This window comes from Manihot esculenta, chromosome 12, assembly GCF_001659605.2.
Source record: "Manihot esculenta cultivar AM560-2 chromosome 12, M.esculenta_v8, whole genome shotgun sequence".
NCBI lineage: Eukaryota > Viridiplantae > Streptophyta > Magnoliopsida > Malpighiales > Euphorbiaceae > Manihot > Manihot esculenta.
Genome location: NC_035172.2, coordinates 1,986,490 through 2,008,410, shown reverse-complemented (window position 1 = coordinate 2,008,410; position 21,921 = coordinate 1,986,490). Strand labels below are relative to the sequence as shown.

General features: G+C 37.8%; 3 protein-coding genes across 3 annotated transcripts; 1 reads left to right on the top strand and 2 right to left on the bottom strand.

Annotated features, from left to right (window-relative positions):
- Nucleotides 1–271: 271 nt before the first annotated feature.
- LOC110628187 (protein DETOXIFICATION 29) lies at nt 272–5,782 on the top strand. Its single transcript, XM_021774715.2, has 10 exons — nt 272–639; nt 757–1,298; nt 1,901–1,987; nt 3,201–3,257; nt 3,549–3,787; nt 3,881–3,999; nt 4,201–4,287; nt 4,388–4,459; nt 5,447–5,670; nt 5,773–5,782. Exons 1-10 carry the CDS (start codon nt 325–327, stop codon nt 5,780–5,782), a joined length of 1,752 nt encoding a protein of 583 aa, XP_021630407.2. The 5' UTR covers nt 272–324.
- Nucleotides 5,783–6,895: 1,113 nt separating this feature from the next.
- Nucleotides 6,896–7,630, bottom strand: LOC110628188 (60S ribosomal protein L27a-3). The gene has a single exon (XM_021774716.2). It carries the CDS (start codon nt 7,493–7,495, stop codon nt 7,055–7,057), a length of 441 nt encoding a protein of 146 aa, XP_021630408.1. The 5' UTR covers nt 7,496–7,630; the 3' UTR covers nt 6,896–7,054.
- Nucleotides 7,631–9,239: 1,609 nt separating this feature from the next.
- Nucleotides 9,240–12,225, bottom strand: LOC110628186 (inorganic phosphate transporter 2-1, chloroplastic). Its single transcript, XM_021774713.2, has 3 exons — nt 11,280–12,225; nt 10,524–10,715; nt 9,240–10,270 (listed from the first exon to the last, which is right to left on the bottom strand). The coding sequence occupies exons 1-3, from the start codon at nt 11,994–11,996 to the stop codon at nt 9,440–9,442; spliced, it is 1,740 nt and encodes a 579-aa protein (XP_021630405.1). The 5' UTR covers nt 11,997–12,225; the 3' UTR covers nt 9,240–9,439.
- Between the last annotated feature and the right edge of the window lie 9,696 nt (nt 12,226–21,921).

Sequence of the window (21,921 nt, the reverse complement as noted above, 5' to 3'; positions counted from 1 at the left end):
GATGATATTTATATATTATTATAATTTTAAAATTACAAATATTCTACCGGTATAATTAATAGAAAGGACATATAAATAATAATTCACTCAACTTCAAATAAAATTATTTAATATTTTTATAAATTTTATTCTGCATTACTATGTTTGTCCTGCATTTTCCAACCGTCTATATTGTCCCCATTAGAGCAAAATAAATTCTCTGAAACAGGATTCAGGTGGGACCACATGGGTCTATATATGTTTGGAACGGTTTCAACGATTCTGACCTCAGCTAGTTCCTGGTTGAAACAAAGAAAAAAAAAACAAAAGAAAGAAAGAAAAACCATGAGCATGGAGGATTCAAGGAACCAACACCAACTTCACTCGCTTGCGATGTCAACTACAAATTCTAATCCTTCAGTCCCTGATTCTCATCGCCGTGATATCCCTCCAATCAACACCATCTCTGTTTTTTTCAGAGAATTTTACAGGGAATCCAAGAAACTCTGGTGCCTCGCTTGCCCTGCCATATTCACCACCATTTGCCAGTACTCCCTTGGCGCCATCACTCAAGTCTTTTCCGGCCAAGTTAGCACCCTGGCCCTCGCTGCTGTCTCCGTTGGGAACTCTGTCATCGCCGGATTTTCCTTCGGCGTCATGGTATTCTTATATTATTACTATATCTCTGCATGCATGTTCACTGGAATTTTCATATATGTGGATTATTTTAATTTAGGTTGCAAAGTTGATGTGAATTAATAGCTGATGATTTAACAGCTTGGCATGGGAAGTGCACTTGAAACCCTATGTGGGCAAGCATTTGGAGCTGGGCAGCTAGAAATGCTCGGAATCTATTTGCAAAGATCGTGGGTGATTCTCGGCACCACAGCCTCACTTATGTCCTTTTTTTATATCTTCGCCACTCAGATTCTGAAGCTAATCGGGCAGCAGGCAGCCATATCAAAGGCAGCAGGGATATACGCAATCTGGATGATACCTCAGTTATTTGCTTACGCAATGAATTTCCCAATGGCGAAATTCTTGCAGGCTCAAAGGAAGATGATAGTTATGGCGATGATATCTGCGGCGGCCTTGGTTTTGCACACATTTTTCAGCTGGCTTTTGATGCTGAAGTTGGGGTGGGGGCTGGTGGGAGCAGTGGTGGTGTTAAATGCTTCTTGGTGGCTAATTGATTTGTCTCAGTTTCTGTATATAGTGAGCGGAGCTTGCAGGCAAGCTTGGAATGGATTCTCATGTCAGGCCTTCAAAAATCTGTGGGGTTTTGTCAGGTTGTCTCTTTCATCTGCGGTGATGCTTTGGTAAGTTTCTTTCCCCTGATTTCAATTTTTTTTATTAATTTTTTTAAAAACAAAATTCTTATGAAGGAGGAATGACATGTGTAACGACAGCTCGGGAAACCCCAACACGCGTGGTCTTCTTGTTTAAGTCAGCTATGTCTTTCCTTTTTGCTTGTGTAAAGAAAAGAAAAAGTCTGCTAAGGTTTGTTAAGAAAAAAGAACATGAAATTAGAAAATTTCGGAAAAAAAAAAACCTGCATAGAAAATTACAATGTGCTTATAAAATCCACCTCAAAAACTCGGATTGTTTAAGAATAAATTTTGAATTCTTAACTGATTTAATAGTTATTAATTATTTAGAAGCTGATAAATGATAATGGTTAATTAAATATTGTAAAAAATAATTTTTAAAATTTTTTTTTTAATTTTTAAATATTAGTGTCTGATTGTCGTTGGCAAATAGAGATTAAGAGAGAGAAAAGAAAAAAGAAAAGTATTCATTAATTAATTAAGTTATGGTTAATTATTACATAATAGTTATTGGTTTTGGCAATTGGTTAAGCTTTATAATTAATTTAAACAGAAGTTTTGATAATTAATTATGATAAAAACTGTGTGTGCAGCTTAGAAGTTTGGTATTATATGGCATTAATAATCCTTGCTGGATATTTAAAGGACGCCGAGGTTTCAGTGGATGCCTTGTCCATATGGTCAGTTCTTTTTCTTTCTGTTTCCTTAAATTTATTTTATTATTATTATTAATTTTATTTTATAATTTTTATTTATTTTTTATTATTTTAAATAGTTCATTTTTTTAGATTATAGCAATATATAAATTCACTACTATAATTCTATTCAATTTTATTTTATTTTCAAAAATTTTTTCTCTAATATCTCTTAATATTAAATAAATTTAATATATTTAAGGGAGTATAATTAAAAAATAATAAAAAATTATATTTTTTAATATATATGAAAAAATAAAGTGAATAAAAATTATATGATGAGGGAAATATTATTATTATTATTATTTGCTTTGAAAGTTGCTGGGTATATATATTGTGTGGTATTATATCTATTAAGTATTTTTTTTAAGAAAAAGAATTTATGAAAAAGTAAAAAATTAAATGGATTAACTATAATTTATTGTAAATTAAAAGAATTATAAGAATAAAAAGATAATAAAAATAATTTGATTAGTTAATAAATTTTTACATTCATATTTTATATTTAGTAATCAATTATTTAAAAAACACAAAAATGTATTGGTCAATGTTTGGATGGTTTATATAATTTTTATCATTTTATATTCTATATATAATATAAATAAAATTTTAGTAAATTGAAATATTTATAAAAATAAATATATAACTTATTTAAATAGATGAATTTAAAATAAATGAGCATTTAAATTTGATATTTTTTAGCGGACTTAACGTATTGTAAGAGAGGTCTATGTATTATTAACTTCTTTTTTTCTTTATTACTTTTTTTATATAACCATTCAGTTTTTGAAATTCATTTATTCGATTAATTCAAATTTATATAAGTTCGAACTCAAAATTTATTTATTCAATTAATTCAAATTCGTATAAGTTCGAACTCAAAACCTTCAATTAAGAGATAATGGACTTGCATCACCCCCATCTCATCTCACTTCCTTGGCGTTTGACTTCTTTTCTTAATATCATTCATTGCTTGCAACAAAAAAAAATTATGAATTTTAGATATCTACAAACTCTAAATTAAATTAAATAATAAAAAATATAATTATAAATAATATAAATAATGCAGGTATCATTTTTATATGTATTATAATTACAATTACAGATGGTTTATAGATTAGATTTCCTTAGAGCAATTCATTTCTTTTGATTTTAGATTCGATTTCTATAATTAGAGATTGAACGATTGAAATTGCAGCATGAACATTTTCGGTTGGACAATGATGATATGCCTGGGAATGAATGCAGCTATAAGGTTTGTTACTTGTACAATTTACTAATACATGACACATTAATTCGAGAATATTGTATTTTCACTTATTGTATGATCCTATAAAATAAATATATATAATTCTATATTTATTCTATGATATTTAATTTCATAATAGAAATGTAATAATTTCCATCATATAAACTATCAGTTGCACTGGCCTTTTATATCTTATTCAAATAAAAAAAGTTATATAATCCTCTTGATTGCTTGGAGTGCATTCTTGAAATTTGTTATATGTGCAAAGACGTAGCTAATGGAATTAAGTTGATGCAGTGTACGAGTGTCAAATGAACTAGGAGCAGGTCATCCACGAACAGCAAAATTTTCAGTGGCAGTGGCTGTAATATCATCCTTCACCATTGGTGTAATCATCTCTGTGATTCTCATCCTCGCAAGAAACCAGTATCCATCTTTATTTTCTAAGGATTCTCAAGTCCAACAACTTGTTAAAAAGTTAACACCACTTCTGGCTACTTCTGTGATCATTAACAACGTTCAGCCTGTTCTTTGTGGTAATTAATCTCATCTTCATGGAATTCAACAATACTACTAATTATTTAACCTATGGTTTTTTTTTCTTAATTTTTTTTATTTATATATTTAAGGTGTGGCTATTGGAGCAGGATGGCAAGCCATTATTGCATATGTGAACATAATTTGTTACTATGCATTTGGGATTCCTCTAGGTCTCATATTAGGTTACAAACTTGATATGGGTGTTCGTGTAAGTGTTTTCTCATTTCTTATTTGTTTTTTTTTTTTTTTTTTCATACTCGATTATTATTGGTAATTATCTAAAACGTTCGATGCAATGGTAAAATCCATAGTGTTGAAGAACTTAGGTTCAATTTTTGAATAAGACATTGTTGTAATACTAAATGAATAATCCTAAATCTGATAATTTTTGTTATTTGGGACATTGTAGGGGATCTGGTATGGGATGATGTCAGGAAGTATGGTGCAGACATTTGCCCTTTCCTTCATCATTTATAGAACAAATTGGAACAAAGAGGTAACTTTCACATTTTAAATTTCGAAGCTCTATTAGTATATATACAATTAAAAAATAAATAAATGACATTTAAAATTTTAATTGAAATTTATTTATGCAGGCTTCTGTTGCCGAAGATAGGATAAGGAAATGGGGAGGACAAATAGGTTCCAAAGACAACAATACTGAAACAGTAACTTTTCGCCTAGAAATGTGAAGGGAATATGCACAAATTGAAGAAAGAAGGAAAAAAGTTATCAACAAGGGAATGAATGCTAAATGTATTTAGTTCATATATACCTACAGCAATTAATCATATAAAAAAATTAAATTAGGCAATATTAGAATATTAGTATGTCCGAATATTTAAGTGTAATAATTTTCTATATCAAGAGAAGATAGGATGGATGGAAGATCTATGAAATATCTATATAAAATTGACTTATAAATTTATTGCCTTAAGGTTTTGAAATGAATGTATTTATAAGTGCGTTTTTAATAGGTCATAAGTGCGTTATTTTATAAGATTATCCTTCAATCTTTGCTTCTCTCTACTTATATATCGGCAAAATTATTGTTTACAAGGGACATTTGAGCCTCAGCATAGAATGATTGTTGTTTTGTTAGTATAGATACATTTTGTAAATCCAAGCTATGCCATGGGCTTCGTCTCCACCCAGGATATCAAAATTCTGACACGAGTTGTCCAATTCTGACTTCAATTTTGCTCTCGTCTAGGAACTTTTGATTTTCAGTTCTATTTCCTTGATCCCAACCTAGTCTGACCGAAACATGCAGCGTTCAAGCGTCGAATGAGTTGGGCGCGGGGCATCCAAAAACAGCAAAATTTTCCTTGGTTGTATTTATGGTTTCTTCTTTCCTGATTGGTGTCTTAATCTCACTCGTTTTGGTCGTCACCAGAAACAAGAATCCACTCATTTTCAAGCTACAAACAAGTTAGGGGCATTGCAAAAGAGCTGACACCATTTTTGGCTCCCTCTTATTCTCATCGACAATGTTAAAATTGTTCTCATCAACAATGTTAAAATTCGTCTACCTGCGATTACATTTCGACAGGAGAGGCCAACGGAGCTGGATGGCAAAGTGCCATCGCGTATGTAAACATTAGGTGTTATTATTTATTTGGAATGCCTTTTGAGTCTTATTCTGTGCTATAAAGTTCGGCATGGGCGTCCAGCTAAACCTTCTTCAGGCGGTGTCTAAAAAGGGCAATGGAGATATCGATACTAATTGCATGTCCTTTCAGGCAAACAACAATTCCTATATATCTTTAGATTTTCAAAATACGCCTGAAGATCTGAAGGTCCATAATTCACCTGTCCCACTTCCAGTGAATTTGGAACGGAATGCTGTCGGGAACTTGTACAATTTTTGGGATGGATGGTAAAACCAACCGAATTAGAAGGAAAAAAAAAAGAGAGAGGAGCCAGGACCGTATAAACAAAGGGCTTTATTCAATTAAGCTTGCAATTTCATTTCGTGCAGGCATCTATAGCTGAAGAGAGGATCAGACAATGGGGAGGGCATACAGGTTCCAAAGAAAGCGAGGTTAAAAATTAGCAATATCAGAAACTGCAAGGAATGCAGCGGGTGAGAATACTGATGAATCAATGATTTTTCTTTTAAGCGGATACCAGTAACATTAACAGCAGTTCTAGGAAGGCGTATACCACAAGAAAAAATGCAGCGTTGGCCAACCAAATTCTGACAGTAATATCAAGAGCAATTTTGGGAAGGTACTCATGATTTTGGGAAGTTTTAATAAATTATAGAAGAATGAAGGACTCCTAGCAATGTTCATGTTTTATCATAGTAATCCAAGTACTGGGACCGGCTAGTTATATTTGTTATTTATGTTTAACAAAAAAAAAAACTTGAAACAAAAGTAAACGAAACCGGAACTGCTATAAGAAACTAAGAAAATTTATAGCAAGGATTCCGAAACACGACAAAAATGAACAAATAATATTTCAGAGTAATGACATCAAAACTCCAAACCAAGATGATGCTACTCGAATAATCAAGTTCCAACTCGGTTAAAATATCAATTTCAACCAATTCCACCCACAAGAAAAGTAATGATGGCTTTGTTAATTTGTCAAGCACAGACTTCACAGGACAATCACACACTAGCAAAGAAGGTTGAGGGGCACCAAAGAGGAGACCTTCCTGAAAGGATCTAATCCTTTGCCTATATTGTAAAGGTAAGTGTCCATCTTTGACCAAAGAGAAAGGAGGTGCACTAAATATCATTCAACAGATATATGAACACCAGGGAATCCATCCAAGTAAGCCTTTTTTTCATCTAATGAACAGGATTTTAATACAGAGCATGAGACACAATGGGAAAAGTTGAAAATTCCACAAATAACACAGCGATAGCCACAATACCGGGTAAACCTTCTAACAGAAAGTCACCTAAAATCATTAGGAACTAAACCCTAGCCTCCCAATGCACTATTATAAGGAAAGTTTCGGTATAAACTACCTAAAAAAAATGAATATCTAGCATCAACCAGTTCATTCTCAGATTGCCAATGCATTAGCCAGTCATCTGATTATGAAAACAAAATCAAAACAGGCACCAAGCATAAAGTCAGTTTCATAAGCAAAATCCAAATAGATATATCATCGAAGAAAAATTAAAATCATAAAGGCTATTAAGTCATCCCATTGTTAATCTCTAAATCTCCAGACATAATAACAAAAGTAACCTCTCACACAATTCCAAAACATCATTATATCAAAAAAATTGCAAAAGCCTAACCTAGGCAGTAAGGACGACAGCTCCACCAGCCTCCTTGATCTTCTTCTCAGCAATCTTCGAAACTAGCTTAGCCTTCACCACTATCGGCTGATTCTCAGGCAAAGCCCCTTTTCCTAGAACTTTAAAATATCCAAACTGGGTAACATCTACCAAGGGCACATTATCCTTAGAAGACTTGTCCTTCGCCTCCTGAGGAATCATTGACCAGAGCTTGTCGATGTTCACGATGGGGCAGTAGAACTTGTTGCGTAGCTTATGGAAGTAACGCATACCAACTTTCCCAAAATACCCAGGATGGTACTTGTCGAAAAGGATCCTGTGGTGGTGCATGCCTCCGGCATTACCGCGACCACCGGGATGCTTCCTGTGTTTGCCGATACGGCCATGGCCCGCGCTCACGTGGCCACGCTTCTTGCGGTTCTTCTTGAAGCGGGTGGTCATTTGGGGTAGAGCTGTGGATCTGCTAGAGTTTGGTTGGGTTTGAGCGGCGCCGCAGGGATGAGGAGTATGAACTTCGAGTTGGTGTATTTATTTGATTGAGGAATTGGAAGTATCTTTGTTTGACGGTTTTGTCCTCTAGGGTTACGCAGATCTGAGGATGTTATAAGGGTAAAATGGGGTTTGGAATAGATGGCCTTAGGAAACTGGACCTGCGGTCTCGTCTTCGGACATACTGTAAGCCCATTACTATTAGGTATATGAGTCATCACGGTAATTTTTCATAATTTTTTAATCTTATAATTTTGTCTATTTGAGAAAAATATATAAATTTTGGCAAATTATACAGTAAATCCGGTATACATGTGACCATGCAGTTTTACTTGTAAATTTTAATTTTTCTATGAAATCTAATTATTATGGATGAGAGTATATCTATTTATAAATTAAAATATATAAATTTTAATTTTGTCTATTTGTGATCTTGACCTAAAAACTTATGAGTTCTCTATCTTGCAGGTACTTTTGCAAAAATTGTGTTAGATTGACTAGGTATATTTGAGACTTCTTCGGTGTTCTTGATTTTTTCTTATCACTTGTCCAAGGGTAACTTCGATTTTCTCGTGGTTGAGAAGAAAAAAAAAAGCACCTAATTCTCTTCTTCTATGTTATGGGTATATCCAAGCCTCAATTTCTTGTTGTTTTCGCTGGACTAGCCGGCCATGAAAAACAAATGTAAAGTATATCCATGGCAGCATATGCTAATATTGAAATATCTACAGCAGCCACAATGGCCCACACAACCCCCCTGCAAAACAAAAGATGCTTGCTTCTGGTGTACTATTATGGACGTTTGGACCTAAAAGCATTTGATTGCTAGCCATGCTGAAGGCCTGTATTCATTTGTTAGGCCAAAGTCGAGGCTCTGACGAAGTGACTGGAAGGAAAACGGAAATTGGAAAAGGATTATCTGTCAGGATAGTTCATGCTGGCGGGCAGGAGGAGTTGCATCAGCACGCAGTTGCTGCATCTCATTTGATGGAAAAATATCCTGGGATGTGTGTTGCTCGTCCCGAAGTTTTCAGAAATCCCCAACAATCCCTGTTATTCCCAGATGAGAAATTGCTGCCTGGTCACAAATATCTTATAATCCCACATACTACAGCTCAGAAATTGAAACGTAAACAAATGCAGAAGGCAAACGTCAAAGGATATGCTGAAGGTAAAGATGAGATGTCAGATGTAAATATCACTTGGGAAGCTGGGAGAGACATTTCAGAGGAATCTGTTTGTTCTGCAAAGGAATTTTATACTTCCAAGGGCAGGTGGTCAAGAGACCCAAAACGTTCAGCAAGGAAGGGTATTAAACCAAGGAAGCCCTTTGTTCCCCCTCTGCTGAAGGCAAGGATTTTGCAGGGACCCGGGTGGGAACCGAGTCTGACTTCTGTACAAGAACTCTCTCCATGACTGTTTTTGCTACCTCATGGCTTGCACCGCTGTGTATTGTTCCCAAACTGTCAATTTTCTGCAGTGTTCTTTGGTTGTTCAGACGAAGGGACAGCAAGACAATAAGTTCAATGTACGTTTGATTAGTGTTCTAGATCTGCTCCCAGGTTTCATAACTCTTGTTATGATTGTGGAAGCTTAGTGAACTATCTTTCATTTGTAACTCTTCCATAATCTCAGACATCTGCTGAAGTGAATATTTTTCATGTCAATGTCACAAATTAAAATTGAGAGACAAAACTGGACTTTCAAACGCATACACTACAAAGAATAACCTTTTTCTGGTTCATCACTTCCATATGTACTGTGAATTCCACTCGAAAGGAAATCACATTAGCCCAAAAAGACGCAATCGTTCTATGAATTCTTTTCAGAAAAAGATGAGTGATTTTGATTAATCACATACATCAAACGGTTTCATTTTGATCATGTAATGTAATCTCATAACATGGGAGACAAAAGCTTGGTCATGATCCATGTATAGATAACTGCAAACAAGGCACCAGCTGGAATTGTCACAAGCCATGAAGCCACAATCTCCCTCACAGTCTCTGCTCTAACACTGTTTAGTCCCCTTGCAAAACCAACACCCATGACTGCACCCACCAAAGTGTGTGTTGCCGAAATAGGTAGCCCCAGCTTCGACGCAAATAGAACCACAGACGCTGCAGCAAACTCGGCTGCAAATCCTCTAGTTGGTGTAAGTTCTGTAATTTTCTTTCCAATTGTTGCTATCACTCTATACCCCCACATCGTAAGCCCTGCAACTATACCAAATCCTCCCCATGCAAGAACATCAGTTGGAATAACAATTTCGGTTCCACTGGCACCGCCATGAATAATAGACAGTGCAGCAGCCAAAGGACCTATTGCATTGGAGACATCATTTCCACCATGGGCAAATGACATGAAGCAGGCTGAGAGTACCTGCATGTATCCAAAAACTCCATAAACTAACTCCAATTGGGTACCCTTTGGTCCTGCAACATCAGAGAGAAATCCGATAGTTTTGTTATGGGTGGTACTACTACTCTCTTGTGGCTCAGGTTGTGTTGAATTAGCTTTCACAAGGAGATGACCAAGCTGTTTGTGGATGATTCTTGAGACTAAGAATGCACCAGCAGCACCACAGGCCAAAGCCTGTGCCAGAGCTAAAGGAAAGATCTTGCTAAGAGGAAAGGCTGCAAAAGAGATTCCTGTTACACCCACAAAGACAGCAATTGGTGCAGCTGCAGCAGCAGCTTGTCCTGGATTTCGAGCACTGTACACAAACTGAAAAGGTAATGGTGGTGAGTACTTCCAAGTTCCAAGAACTCAGGAAATGGAGGTTTTTAAATGCTAATCTTGTTAGATATAACATCATGAGGATCAGGCAGCAGGTGCCTAGATAATGCCTATGGCTTTTTCCTTCCAGGAACCTAAAAACAATTATTTAAGTAAATCTCACAAGCCATGAATAAAGCATTTTGGATGTAATGCATTAAGCTTCAATGATTAAAGTATGAAATAAACAGTCAGAACATACCCTACGGATGCATTTATAGACAAGGAATGACACTATTGCTCCCATTATTGGTGAGATCACCCATGATGAAGTTACCCTTGCCAGTGAACTCCAGAAGACAGCACCAGCTCCTCCATAGACAAGACCAAATCCAACCATTGATCCTACTATACAGTGTGTGGTAGAAACAGGCCAACCATAATATGATGCAACCTGGTTAACACAAGGTAATAAATCAAGAATCAACTTAAAGATATACCAGACAAGGAAATCTGGAAACAACCACATTAGATAGATCATGGCATAACAAGTAACAGGGAACACCATAGTGTTTCTCTTGCTGTCCATAAAGAAAGTACATGTGATTTTAGATATTGGCATATGAAGTGGATGCTTTCATGTTCTGATGAACATTGTGACAAGTAGTAAAGTCTTCTAATTTTATCACTAAACATTTCTTGTTATTACCATCTTTCTGTCTTCCTTATAGGTATCTAATTCAGTGAGCATAAAGTGACTATCAAATTAAAATTCAGACAAGAAGAAAACAAAACCAACCAATGTAACATTTTAATTAGTAGCAAACTGAAAGAGCACAGTGCGCAGAAAATGGAAAAATGGAATATGAGAAATGGCAACCCAAGATGTGGCTCATCAGTTGAAGAACTGCTTCATATAAAAGCGAAAGGAACCGGAGCCATTACAGTTGAAAGTTAAAATGCAATCCAGATTTGTTTAAGAATCTAAAAACAAGAACAAATGTAACAGAACGTGCACCTGCAACCAAGTACCAGCAGCAGCCAAAGAAGAGAGCAAGCCAGCAAACAACAGAGTGTCCTTCCCATTAAACACATTAGCCACAAGAATTCCCTTCTGCATTGTATTGGTCACATGGGTACCCATCAAAAGTGCTCCAGCGAACTCCAAGATAGCCGCAGTTACCACCGCCTGCCGGAGACTTAATGCTCCAGACCCCACAGAAGTCCCCATGGCATTAGCCACATCATTGGCCCCTATATTCCAAGCCATATAGAACCCAAACAACAGTGTTGTATATGATAACAATTTGGTCTTCAAGCCCAAACCTTGTCCCAGAGACTTCATAAAGAGAGGAAGAGTAAGAGCAGCAAATGCTATGAATATGGAGATAGCAGAAGCCGTGCTTGAAGATATATGAAAGGCCTGGGCCATTCCAGGCAAATCATTTTCATGATTTTTCACTGTTTCTTGATGCTTCTCAATCTGGATTCCTTCTTTCTGCTCTTCTTCACCTCCAGCTTCAGCGTAAGAAGATATACTGGCAAAAGGGTAAGCGAGTTTAGAGTTGTCGAGTCTCAAAATGGGAAGAAAAGGCTTTGAAGGCAGTTGATAAGTCTTGGAAAAATTACTCTCTCTATGCCAGCGGTTTCTGGACAGACATAAATAAGAATTACACAGCACAGTTTCAGGAGTGACAGTGTTTCTAGTAGAAGACAGGCAATAAAAGGAAGTCATGTCTAGAAGAGAGAATCAAAGGAGTGAAGAAGAAGAAGAGAAATAGTAATGGATAAGGGATTATTCTGGTAGATTCTTGGCCATGGAAGGAAAGAGGAGGAATGAATGGAGTAGGTGGTGGTGGAGGAGGAGGAGAAGGAAGTGGTGGGTAGGAAAGGAGGGTGAGAGTGGATTTGGCTGCTTGCATTGGTTGATTCAAACGAGTGGTGGCTGTGGTTCTTGAGAGTTCTCGCACTTGGCACCCACAAGTTTGTAGTCAGAATAAATCAATGAATTTTCAAAAGTTATCCAATTTTCAACACACCACCAATTTACGCTTTCGGCTTTCCCTTTCCATCTGTCTCTTATGGCTAAAATTTGATCTGGAGAGGCATGACATGCCTAAGAATTTTGTTTTCTTTTTCATACTTAGAAATATTTCCAAGAATTTTCTTTGTAGTTTTTGTTATTTTGAAAGATTTGGCTTGCTATGTATTTATAATTAATTAATTAATATATACTCTGAATGTTTTTAAATTCATTCATCAATGCTCCTCATTTGTTTAAGTATTTTCTAAATTAAAAAAAAAATTTCAATAAAGATGATCTTTTTTATCAATATTTAAAAATTAAAAAAACAAAATTAAACCTTTTGACATATGCAATTATCTTACCACAGTATCAATTTATATCAAATATTTTTTAGATTGAGGAAAAATTCTTTTTAAATTTGAATTCACGTCAAATTTTTAATGTAAGTTACGATTGAAATTAACATAAAATTATATGTATTTATATTATAAATTTATATTTTTTTAAAAAAATTATAGAAATAAATTACTTCATCAATGCAGAAATAATAAAAAATGGAGGAACATGCACTCCAAGGCTTAGCCTGATGGAAAGTGCATCCTGTAGCCTTGAAAGGTCTAAGGTTCGACTCCCCAACCCCCTATTTCAAAAAAAAAAAAAATGGAGGAACATCAAACAAAATTCTAACCCTGATTCGAAATAAACACACGTTGTTAACAAATGGATAACCGCATTGATAGATTTATAGCTAAAACAATATTTAGTTTCAACAATCTCGATTAACAATCAAGAATAATCAAATCAAAAAGGGAATAAATATGTGAAACTAGAAAATTAATTATACGAAATACTTGATCTGGAGATTTATCAGCGTAATCCCAGACAATAGAATTGCGATTAGTTCAAAGAGCCCAACAAACCATAAGAATTAATATGCTAATATCAAGTGAAACTCTAATAAAAATCTCACAAAACCAGTCCATCAAAGTGACAACCCAGGAACTTGCCAACCCAAATCAGTTAATATCCAAACATTCCAAGCAAAAGAATATTGAATTAAAACATGCATAATTGTTTTAGTCCCTCGATTACATATAAGACAAACAGAAGATATCTGCACCTGACGGCGTTGCAAAATAAAAACACAAGGAAGCACATTAGAAAGAGCACGCCAAGCAAAATTTAGAACCTTAGGGAGAGCCTGTAATAAGAACAAAGTTTTCGATAATAGGAACAGGCTCATAATATAATTAGGGAGAGCCTATAAAACAGTTTTAATCATAATTTGCTTACCTACTCGAGATAAAAGCTTTTGCTTCCAAGAATTCAATTTTTTTCAAACCCTATCTTTTATAAACCTAAAAATCACTTTTCTATCACGTTCAAAATGCAATGGCAAATCCAAATAAGAACCAAGAGAATCTTTCTAGACCACACCCAATAAAGAGCAAGTCGATACTCGAAGATCAGGAGGAGTATTCTTAATGAAGGAAATAGAGGACTTTGAAAAGCTAATCATTTGACCACTCGCCTTTTCATAAATGACAAGAATATTCTTCAACAAACTAGATTGAGCCACATTTGGATTAAAGAAAATCAAACTATCATCCGCAAAGAACAGGTGGAAAAGAGAAGGACCCCTCTTAGAGACCTCATACCTCTTAAACATACCAGAATTGACAGCCTCCTAAATAAGATAAGAAAGACCATCGGCGCATAAAATAAACAGATAGGGGCAAAGGGATCTCCCTACGAAGACCCCAAGTAGGTATGATCGGCCTATACTCTTTGCTGTTCTGAAGAATCTAGTACCAAACTATGGTAATACAATGCATAATAAGAGAAGCTCAGTGATGGCCGTTGGGCCTCTGATACCTAGGCCGCAGTGGAGCCCACGTTGAAAGGCCAGGACATAGCCTCATTAAAACCCAATATGCAGCTCTGTCCTCTAGCACACAGCCCAATTCACGCTAGGGTAGGCCAGCAGAGCAGGGCTCGAACCCAATGGAGAGGGATCCATCTCAAATTACTTGATGGGTAAGTGGGGGAATAGACCCTTGCACATCCAGGATTATGACAACTCAGGCATCGGAGGGAATTAAATAGCCGCCTGACGATGGAGAAAAGGGCAGTACGTCCATACGTATGGCTTTGCATGATAATAACATGTGGTACTGTGGTAGGGTGGCGGTTACACGTCACTAGAAGACAAAATAAAAAAGGATAAAGGCAGAGGGGGGGTCATTCAGAGGAGGACTCACACACGCATACCTTAATCCTACCCTTTATTGGATTTCAGCTTATCAATTGGTGCCGTCTATGGGAACAAAGGAAGATCTTTTCGTCACTGGAGTTCTCATCTTCATCATACCCATTGGGATCCACATGGTTAATCACGGCGAAAACCACACACAAAACACTCCAAATGACCTGAGCAGTGCTCGAGAAGGACAACCGTTTTCATTTTCCAGCCCCACAGCCCTATTGAACCAGGCACCCATTGTAATACCCGGCTAGACCCCAGCATCAGAATTCTTACCTTCCGGCTGAATCTCCGTTGGAATCCGGAATTTCTCGGATGTCGGAGCCTTCTAGAAGGGTAAAATAAAGGTTTTCTAAAATGTTTTTACATGTTTTATGGTTTTAATGAAGAAAGAAATTGAGTTTTAAAAGAAAAGCCATGGAGGGAAAAACCCAGGTTCGGCAGCTGAACATGGGGGGTTTGCGGAAGTACCTTTGGCCCCCGAATGTGGTCTGGCCAGCCACCTATAAAGGGCCCCTTGTCAGAAAATGGGCGAGTTTTCTCTCTCTATTTTCGGGCATAGGTGAGATTTCGCCCTCTCATGGTTGGTTTTGTGTTTTCCTTCAATCCCTTCAAGTTTTGATGAGTTTTTACCTTGTTTTGAAGATTGTTGAGCTAAGATCAAAGTTTTGAAGCTTGGAGACCCCCGGAGCTCGATTTCTCCCAATCTCCAAGTTTGGATTACCTCTCCTCTCGATCTTCAAGAGGTAAGCGTAGATCCTCACCTTCTTTTATGTTTTAAGTAAGTTTTAAGGGGTTTTAAGGGTTTTAATGCATGTTTAGAGTAGATGTAAAATGTTAGGGTTTACGTTAGTTAAATGATAAATGTATGTTAAAGTGATGCTATGTTGATGTTTGTTGGGGTTTAGCCTAGTTTTATGCCCCTATATGCTTGAATAAGTGTTTATACATGTCTTTGAATAGTTGAATGCATGTTGTGAAGTTTTGGGTGGCTGGATGTGAGAGGCAGAATCGGGTTCTGCCCTTTGGGAGAGCCCAGGTTCGGCCGCCGAAGCCAGTTTCGGCCGCCGAACCTGCCTGTGGAGGCAGTTTTGGCCGCCTAAGCTCGCCCCCGAAAGTTTGGACTTTCGGATCTGGAGGGGAGTTTCGGCCGCCGAACCTGCCCCCGAAAGTGCCTGACTTTCGGATCTGGAGGGACCTTCGGCCGCCGAACCTGCTGCCGAAAGTCCCTTGTCCAGCCTTCCTTTGTTAGTTTTCTATGCATGTTTTGATGATGTTCTAGGAGGTTTTTGGGGAGATGTTTAGAGTCATGTTAGAGTTGTTTGGTCCCTCATTTGAGTCCACCTGTGTAGGATTGGATCCGAGAAACCGAGAAGGCCAGCAGTGTTAGCTATTTCAGAGTCAGCCAGAAGTGAGTAGAACTGAACTATGTTTTAAAGTAAATGAAATTTTTAGCATGTTCATGCTTCACGAATGCCATGATATGTAATAGGTTGTCTGCATTAGAATTCACGAATATAATGCATTGCATAATATGATGTTGATGTGGATGGATATTGGCTGACCCACTAGCCCTCGATATGATATGTTATGAGACGGTATGGAAGTCCAGTGAGGCCCATTCTACGCCCCTGGCACGATGTGAGAGAAAGACCAGTGAGGCCCATTCTACGCCCCTGGCACATTGGATATGTTATGTTATGTCATGTTAAGAGAAAGTCCAGTGAGACCCATTCTACGCCCCTGGCACAATTGGATTATGGAGAGGGTTATTAGTGACAAGTCCATCCGTGATGTGAATTGTTTATGATGTGATGCATTTCATGATGGCATATATTTATAAACTGTTTTTTATTGTTCTGCTCACTGGGGTTTAGTAGCTCACCCCTTTCCCCTAACCCCCAGGGTTGCAGGAGCATAGGTAGTTATGGGAGAGTCATTAGAGTTCTGGTATAGCATGATGTAATAGAATTTTAGTGGACATGTAAGGATATGTAAAATAATGCAATGTAATGTAAGATATTATAAAGTAATGTAATGGGGATTATTATTGTGCTTGGCCCTAATGTATGGTTAATCCCTGTTGTACATGATCTTTATGTAAATATTTTTAATGATAATATATGTTGAACCAAGCTTGATGTATGTAATAGGGACCCAACTAGAGCATTTGATGAGGGCTCTAGTATGGGGTTTTATGTTTACAGTTATGGTGCATGCACAGGTCAAGCTTGGTGTATAAAAAGTTTAAAGTTTTTATGAAAATGTATGATCATGTATGGGATTTTATCAGATGTACAAGATGTATAGTAGGCTTGCTATGGGTCCCGGCGACCTTAAGTCGATCTGGATCCTAGCGCCGGTAGCGGTCTGGTTTCCGAGTCGTTACACCCATATTGTTCAATCCCTCACCAAGCTCAGCAGGGACCATGCCTAGAACCATCATGTCTGATCAAGAGCTACAAAACATGGCTCTTCAATTCCAAAACATTGCCCATTGGTTGGGAAAAATGTTGCAACAAATGGGACTCAATACCCCATTGAAGGTACCACCCGTAACCGAAGGATTCAACGTTAACGAACCCCAACCTACCTTAAACCACCAAATCCCTCAACAGAGCAGTAGGAGGACAGGTGAAGAAGATGGACAGGCCAATCGGAGAAACGAGCATGTGGCTAGAGCAAAGGGTCGAGTGGTAAGGGAGCTTATCGAGAACGACAAAGTCGAAAGCTATTCTTCTGAGCCAGTAGGAAGATCAGAAAGTGAAGAGTTGGAGAGAAATTATCGCCTAGAGAAGCGGCCAAGGAGAGAAGAAGCTGACGTAGATCGAAAACTGGAGAGGCTGAAGGAGCAACTCCTGGCAGAACTAGGGGCACGAGAAAACAGCAGCCTCCTGCTACCGACCTCATCCCCATTCGTGAGATGGGTACAACAAGAAACTATTCCTAAAAAGTTCATGATGCCGCCAATAGCTGCATACGATGGCACGGGGTCTTGAACTATAAGACATTCATGGAGCTTCAAACCCCACTCTGATGCTCTGATGTACAAGGTCTTTCCTACCACTCTTACCAAACTAGCCCGAGCATGGTTTAATAGCTTGGAAGCGGGGAGCATTAAAAGTTTCATGGACCTAGTGATCAAGCATAATTTAGCCACATTTTTATTATCATTATTACTATTTAAATATGCATTTTTCTAGTTTAATTTATGTTTTCATGATATTTTTGCAGAAAAGGAAGAAAATGAAAACTTGGAGAAAATTTGCAGAAAAAGCTGGAAAATTGATTTGGCCGAAGTGATTTGGCCAAATCACCTGCAGAAAGCTGAAGCAGAACCATGATTTGGCCATGATTTGGCCAAGTCGATCTGGATCCTAGCGCCGGTAGCGGTCTGGTTTCCGAGTCGTTACACCCATATTGTTCAATCCCTCACCAAGCTCAGCAAGGACCATGCCTAGAACCATCATGTCTGATCAAGAGCTACAAAACATGGCTCTTCAATTCCAAAACATTGCCCATTGGTTGGGAAAAATGTTGCAACAAATGGGACTCAATACCCCATTGAAGGTACCACTCGTAACCGAAGGATTCAACGTTAACGAACCCCAACCTACCTTAAACCACCAAATCCCTCAACAGAGCAGTAGGAGGACAGGTGAAGAAGATGGACAGGCTAATCGGAGAAACGAGCATGTGGCTAGAGTAAAGGGTCGAGTGGTAAGGGAGCTTATCGAGAACGACAAAGTCGAAAGCTATTCTTCTAAGCCAGTAGGAAGATCAGAAAGTGAAGAGTTGGAGAGAAATTATCGCCTAGAGAAGCGGCCAAGGAGAGAAGAAGCTGACGTAGATCGAAAACTGGAGAGGCTGAAGGAGCAACTCCTGGCAGAACTAGGGGCACGAGAAAACAGCAGCCTCCTGCTACCGACCTCATCCCCATTCGTGAGATGGGTACAACAAGAAACTATTCCTAAAAAGTTCATGATGCCGCTAATAGCTGCATACGATGGCACGGGGTCTTGAACTATAAGACATTCATGGAGCTTCAAACCCCACTATGATGCTCTGATGTACAAGGTCTTTCCTACCACTCTTACCAAACCAGCCCGAGCATGGTTTAATAGCTTGGAAGCGGGGAGCATTAAAAGTTTCATGGACCTAGTGATCAAGCATAATTTAGCCACATTTTTATTATCATTATTACTATTTAAATATGCATTTTTCTAGTTTAATTTATGTTTTCATGATATTTTTGCAGAAAAGGAAGAAAATGAAAACTTGGAGAAAATTTGCAGAAAAAGCTGGAAAATTGATTTGGCCGAAGTGATTTGGCCAAATCACCTGCAGAAAGCTGAAGCAGAACCATGATTTGGCCAAGTCGATCTGGATCCTAGCGCCGGTAGCGGTCTGGTTTCCGAGTCGTTACACCCATATTGTTCAATCCCTCACCAAGCTCAGCAAGGACCATGCCTAGAACCATCATGTCTGATCAAGAGCTACAAAACATGGCTCTTCAATTCCAAAACATTGCCCATTGGTTGGGAAAAATGTTGCAACAAATGGGACTCAATACCCCATTGAAGGTACCACTCGTAACCGAAGGATTCAACGTTAACGAACCCCAACCTACCTTAAACCACCAAATCCCTCAACAGAGCAGTAGGAGGACAGGTGAAGAAGATGGACAGGCCAATCGGAGAAACGAGCATGTGGCTAGAGTAAAGGGCCGAGTGGTAAGGGAGCTTATCGAGAACGACAAAGTCGAAAGCTATTCTTCTAAGCCAGTAGGAAGATCAGAAAGTGAAGAGTTGGAGAGAAATTATCGCCTAGAGAAGCGGCCAAGGAGAGAAGAAGCTGACGTAGATCGAAAACTGGAGAGGCTGAAGGAGCAACTCCTGGCAGAACTAGGGGCACGAGAAAACAGCAGCCTCCTGCTACCGACCTCATCCCCATTCGTGAGATGGGTACAACAAGAAACTATTCCTAAAAAGTTCATGATGCCGCCAATAGCTGCATACGATGGCACGGGGTCTTGAACTATAAGACATTCATGGAGCTTCAAACCCCACTCTGATGCTCTGATGTACAAGGTCTTTCCTACCACTCTTACCAAACCAGCCCGAGCATGGTTTAATAGCTTGGAAGCGGGGAGCATTAAAAGTTTCATGGACCTAGTGATCAAGCATAATTTAGCCACATTTTTATTATCATTATTACTATTTAAATATGCATTTTTCTAGTTTAATTTATGTTTTCATGATATTTTTGCAGAAAAGGAAGAAAATGAAAACTTGGAGAAAATTTGCAGAAAAAGCTGGAAAATTGATTTGGCCGAAGTGATTTGGCCAAATCACCTGCAGAAAGCTGAAGCAGAAACCTGGAAATGACTCGCAGAAATGATTTGGGCAAGTGATTTGCCCAAATTAACTGCCCCAATTGACTGTCCCCAGCAGGAAATTACAGCAGCGCGGGAAAAGCAGAAAATCCAAAATTCCAAAAGCGTTAGAGTCCTATCCTACTTCAAACACCACAAGACAAATCCTATGACAACTCTAAGAGCCACGCCAAATAAATTCTTTAATCAAAGGAGTTTTATTCATGATAAAGTACAAGATAAAGAAGGAATCAAAGACTACAAAAGACCAAGTCAAAATAGGATTTCAAATCCAAAAAGGTTTAGGACTTCTCACCTATAAAAAGGGACATCAATCAAACAATAAGATATCTTCACAATCACTTTAGATTTTCGGCAGCAACTTCTCTCTACTTTTCTTCTTTCTTTTTGTGTTCTTTGTCCACCATGAGTGGCTAAACACTTTTATCTCTAGTTGAAGTTGGAAAAATTTTAGTTGTGATGAATTGGGAGATTTAAAACTCTATTGTTAAACTTCTATTTTTCAATATTTATGCAACTTGTTCTTTATGTCTATTATTGCCTTGCTATTAGAATCAATTAAGGCTTGTTGCTTTTAATTGCATGAGTAATATATTGTTAGTTTGAATGATTTAGGTCCGTAATTGGTTAGATTATTTGAACACAAGTACAATTGGTTGCATAATCTAAACTTGACCATGCAGTTGGCAAGATTAGAATTGGGTGTCTCTATGTCTTAATGCAATCAACAATTGAAAAGTAAAAAACCGCAAGGACGTTCCTTGGCGACTTGTTGACTAATGTTTGATTAGTGAACGTTTACTAGTCAAACTAAAACTAAAACTGAGGAGGAATTTGGTTGTGAGAAGCGTCTTCCACAATTTAAACTAATTTATTGAAATAAATAGGAGTATCAAAGAATCAATGATCAATTCTAAAACTGAAATAGATTCTATGCTTCAACTAGAGTCCTTCTACCATTGATTTACTCATCTTTTTAATTTTTACTTTCTTTTACTAAGTTTTAATTTTAGTCTACTATCATCTAAAATAAACCTCCCTTTTTATTTTACTTTTATTATTAACCCAAGTCATTATTAGGAGAGTCCTTAGTGTCAAATCCCTGTAATTCGACCCTATTGCCACTATCTACAAGTTATTATGTTGATTGATAATAGGTTTATTTTTTACGACTTTGACAACCGCTATCACTTAGCCAGCGTGTTTATCAGTAGGTTCATTTCTGGGTTCCGACGGAGAGAAAGACTAGCTATCTAGAGATAGTCAGGCAAAGGAGAAATGAGTCCCTAAGGGAGTACGTAGCCAGGTTTAACTCGGAGGCTTTCCAGATCCCCGAGCTCAATGAGGCCAGAGCAGTAGAAGCCATGCAAAAAAGGACCACCTCCCCAAAATTTTTCGGCTCGTTGTGTAGAAAGTCACCCACTACCCTAGGAGAGCTAATGAAAAGGGCAGAGAAGTACATAAGACAAGATGATGTCTTAACCACTAGTAGATTCGCTTGGGAAGCAGGAGATAGAGGGAAGGTTGTGGAAGACAAACAACTTGAAAGGTAGGAGCGGAGGCAAAACCGGGGGCCAGAGGTATTGAATAGGCACCAGTGGGAAAGGAAGGACCATAGACCATACTAACCCTAGATCCCTGAGGTAATCACTCCCTTGAATGTGTTTAGGGCTGAGGTGCTCGTAGTTGTCCAGGATAAGGACTTTGTACAATGGCTCAAGCCCATGAAGGCTGATACGAATAGAAGAGATCCAAACAAGTACTGCCAATACCATCGGACTCATAGCCATAATACTAATGATTGCTACCAATTAATAAATGAGATAGAAAAGCATGAAGGCCACATTGTGATCCGCATTAACCAACTAGAACTCCTTAGCATGTTACTTCCAATAAAGCTCACGAAGTGACAAGAGCTCATGAAAATGATTTTTTACAACAAGAAAAGTATCAATATCAGCAGGCACACGAGACCC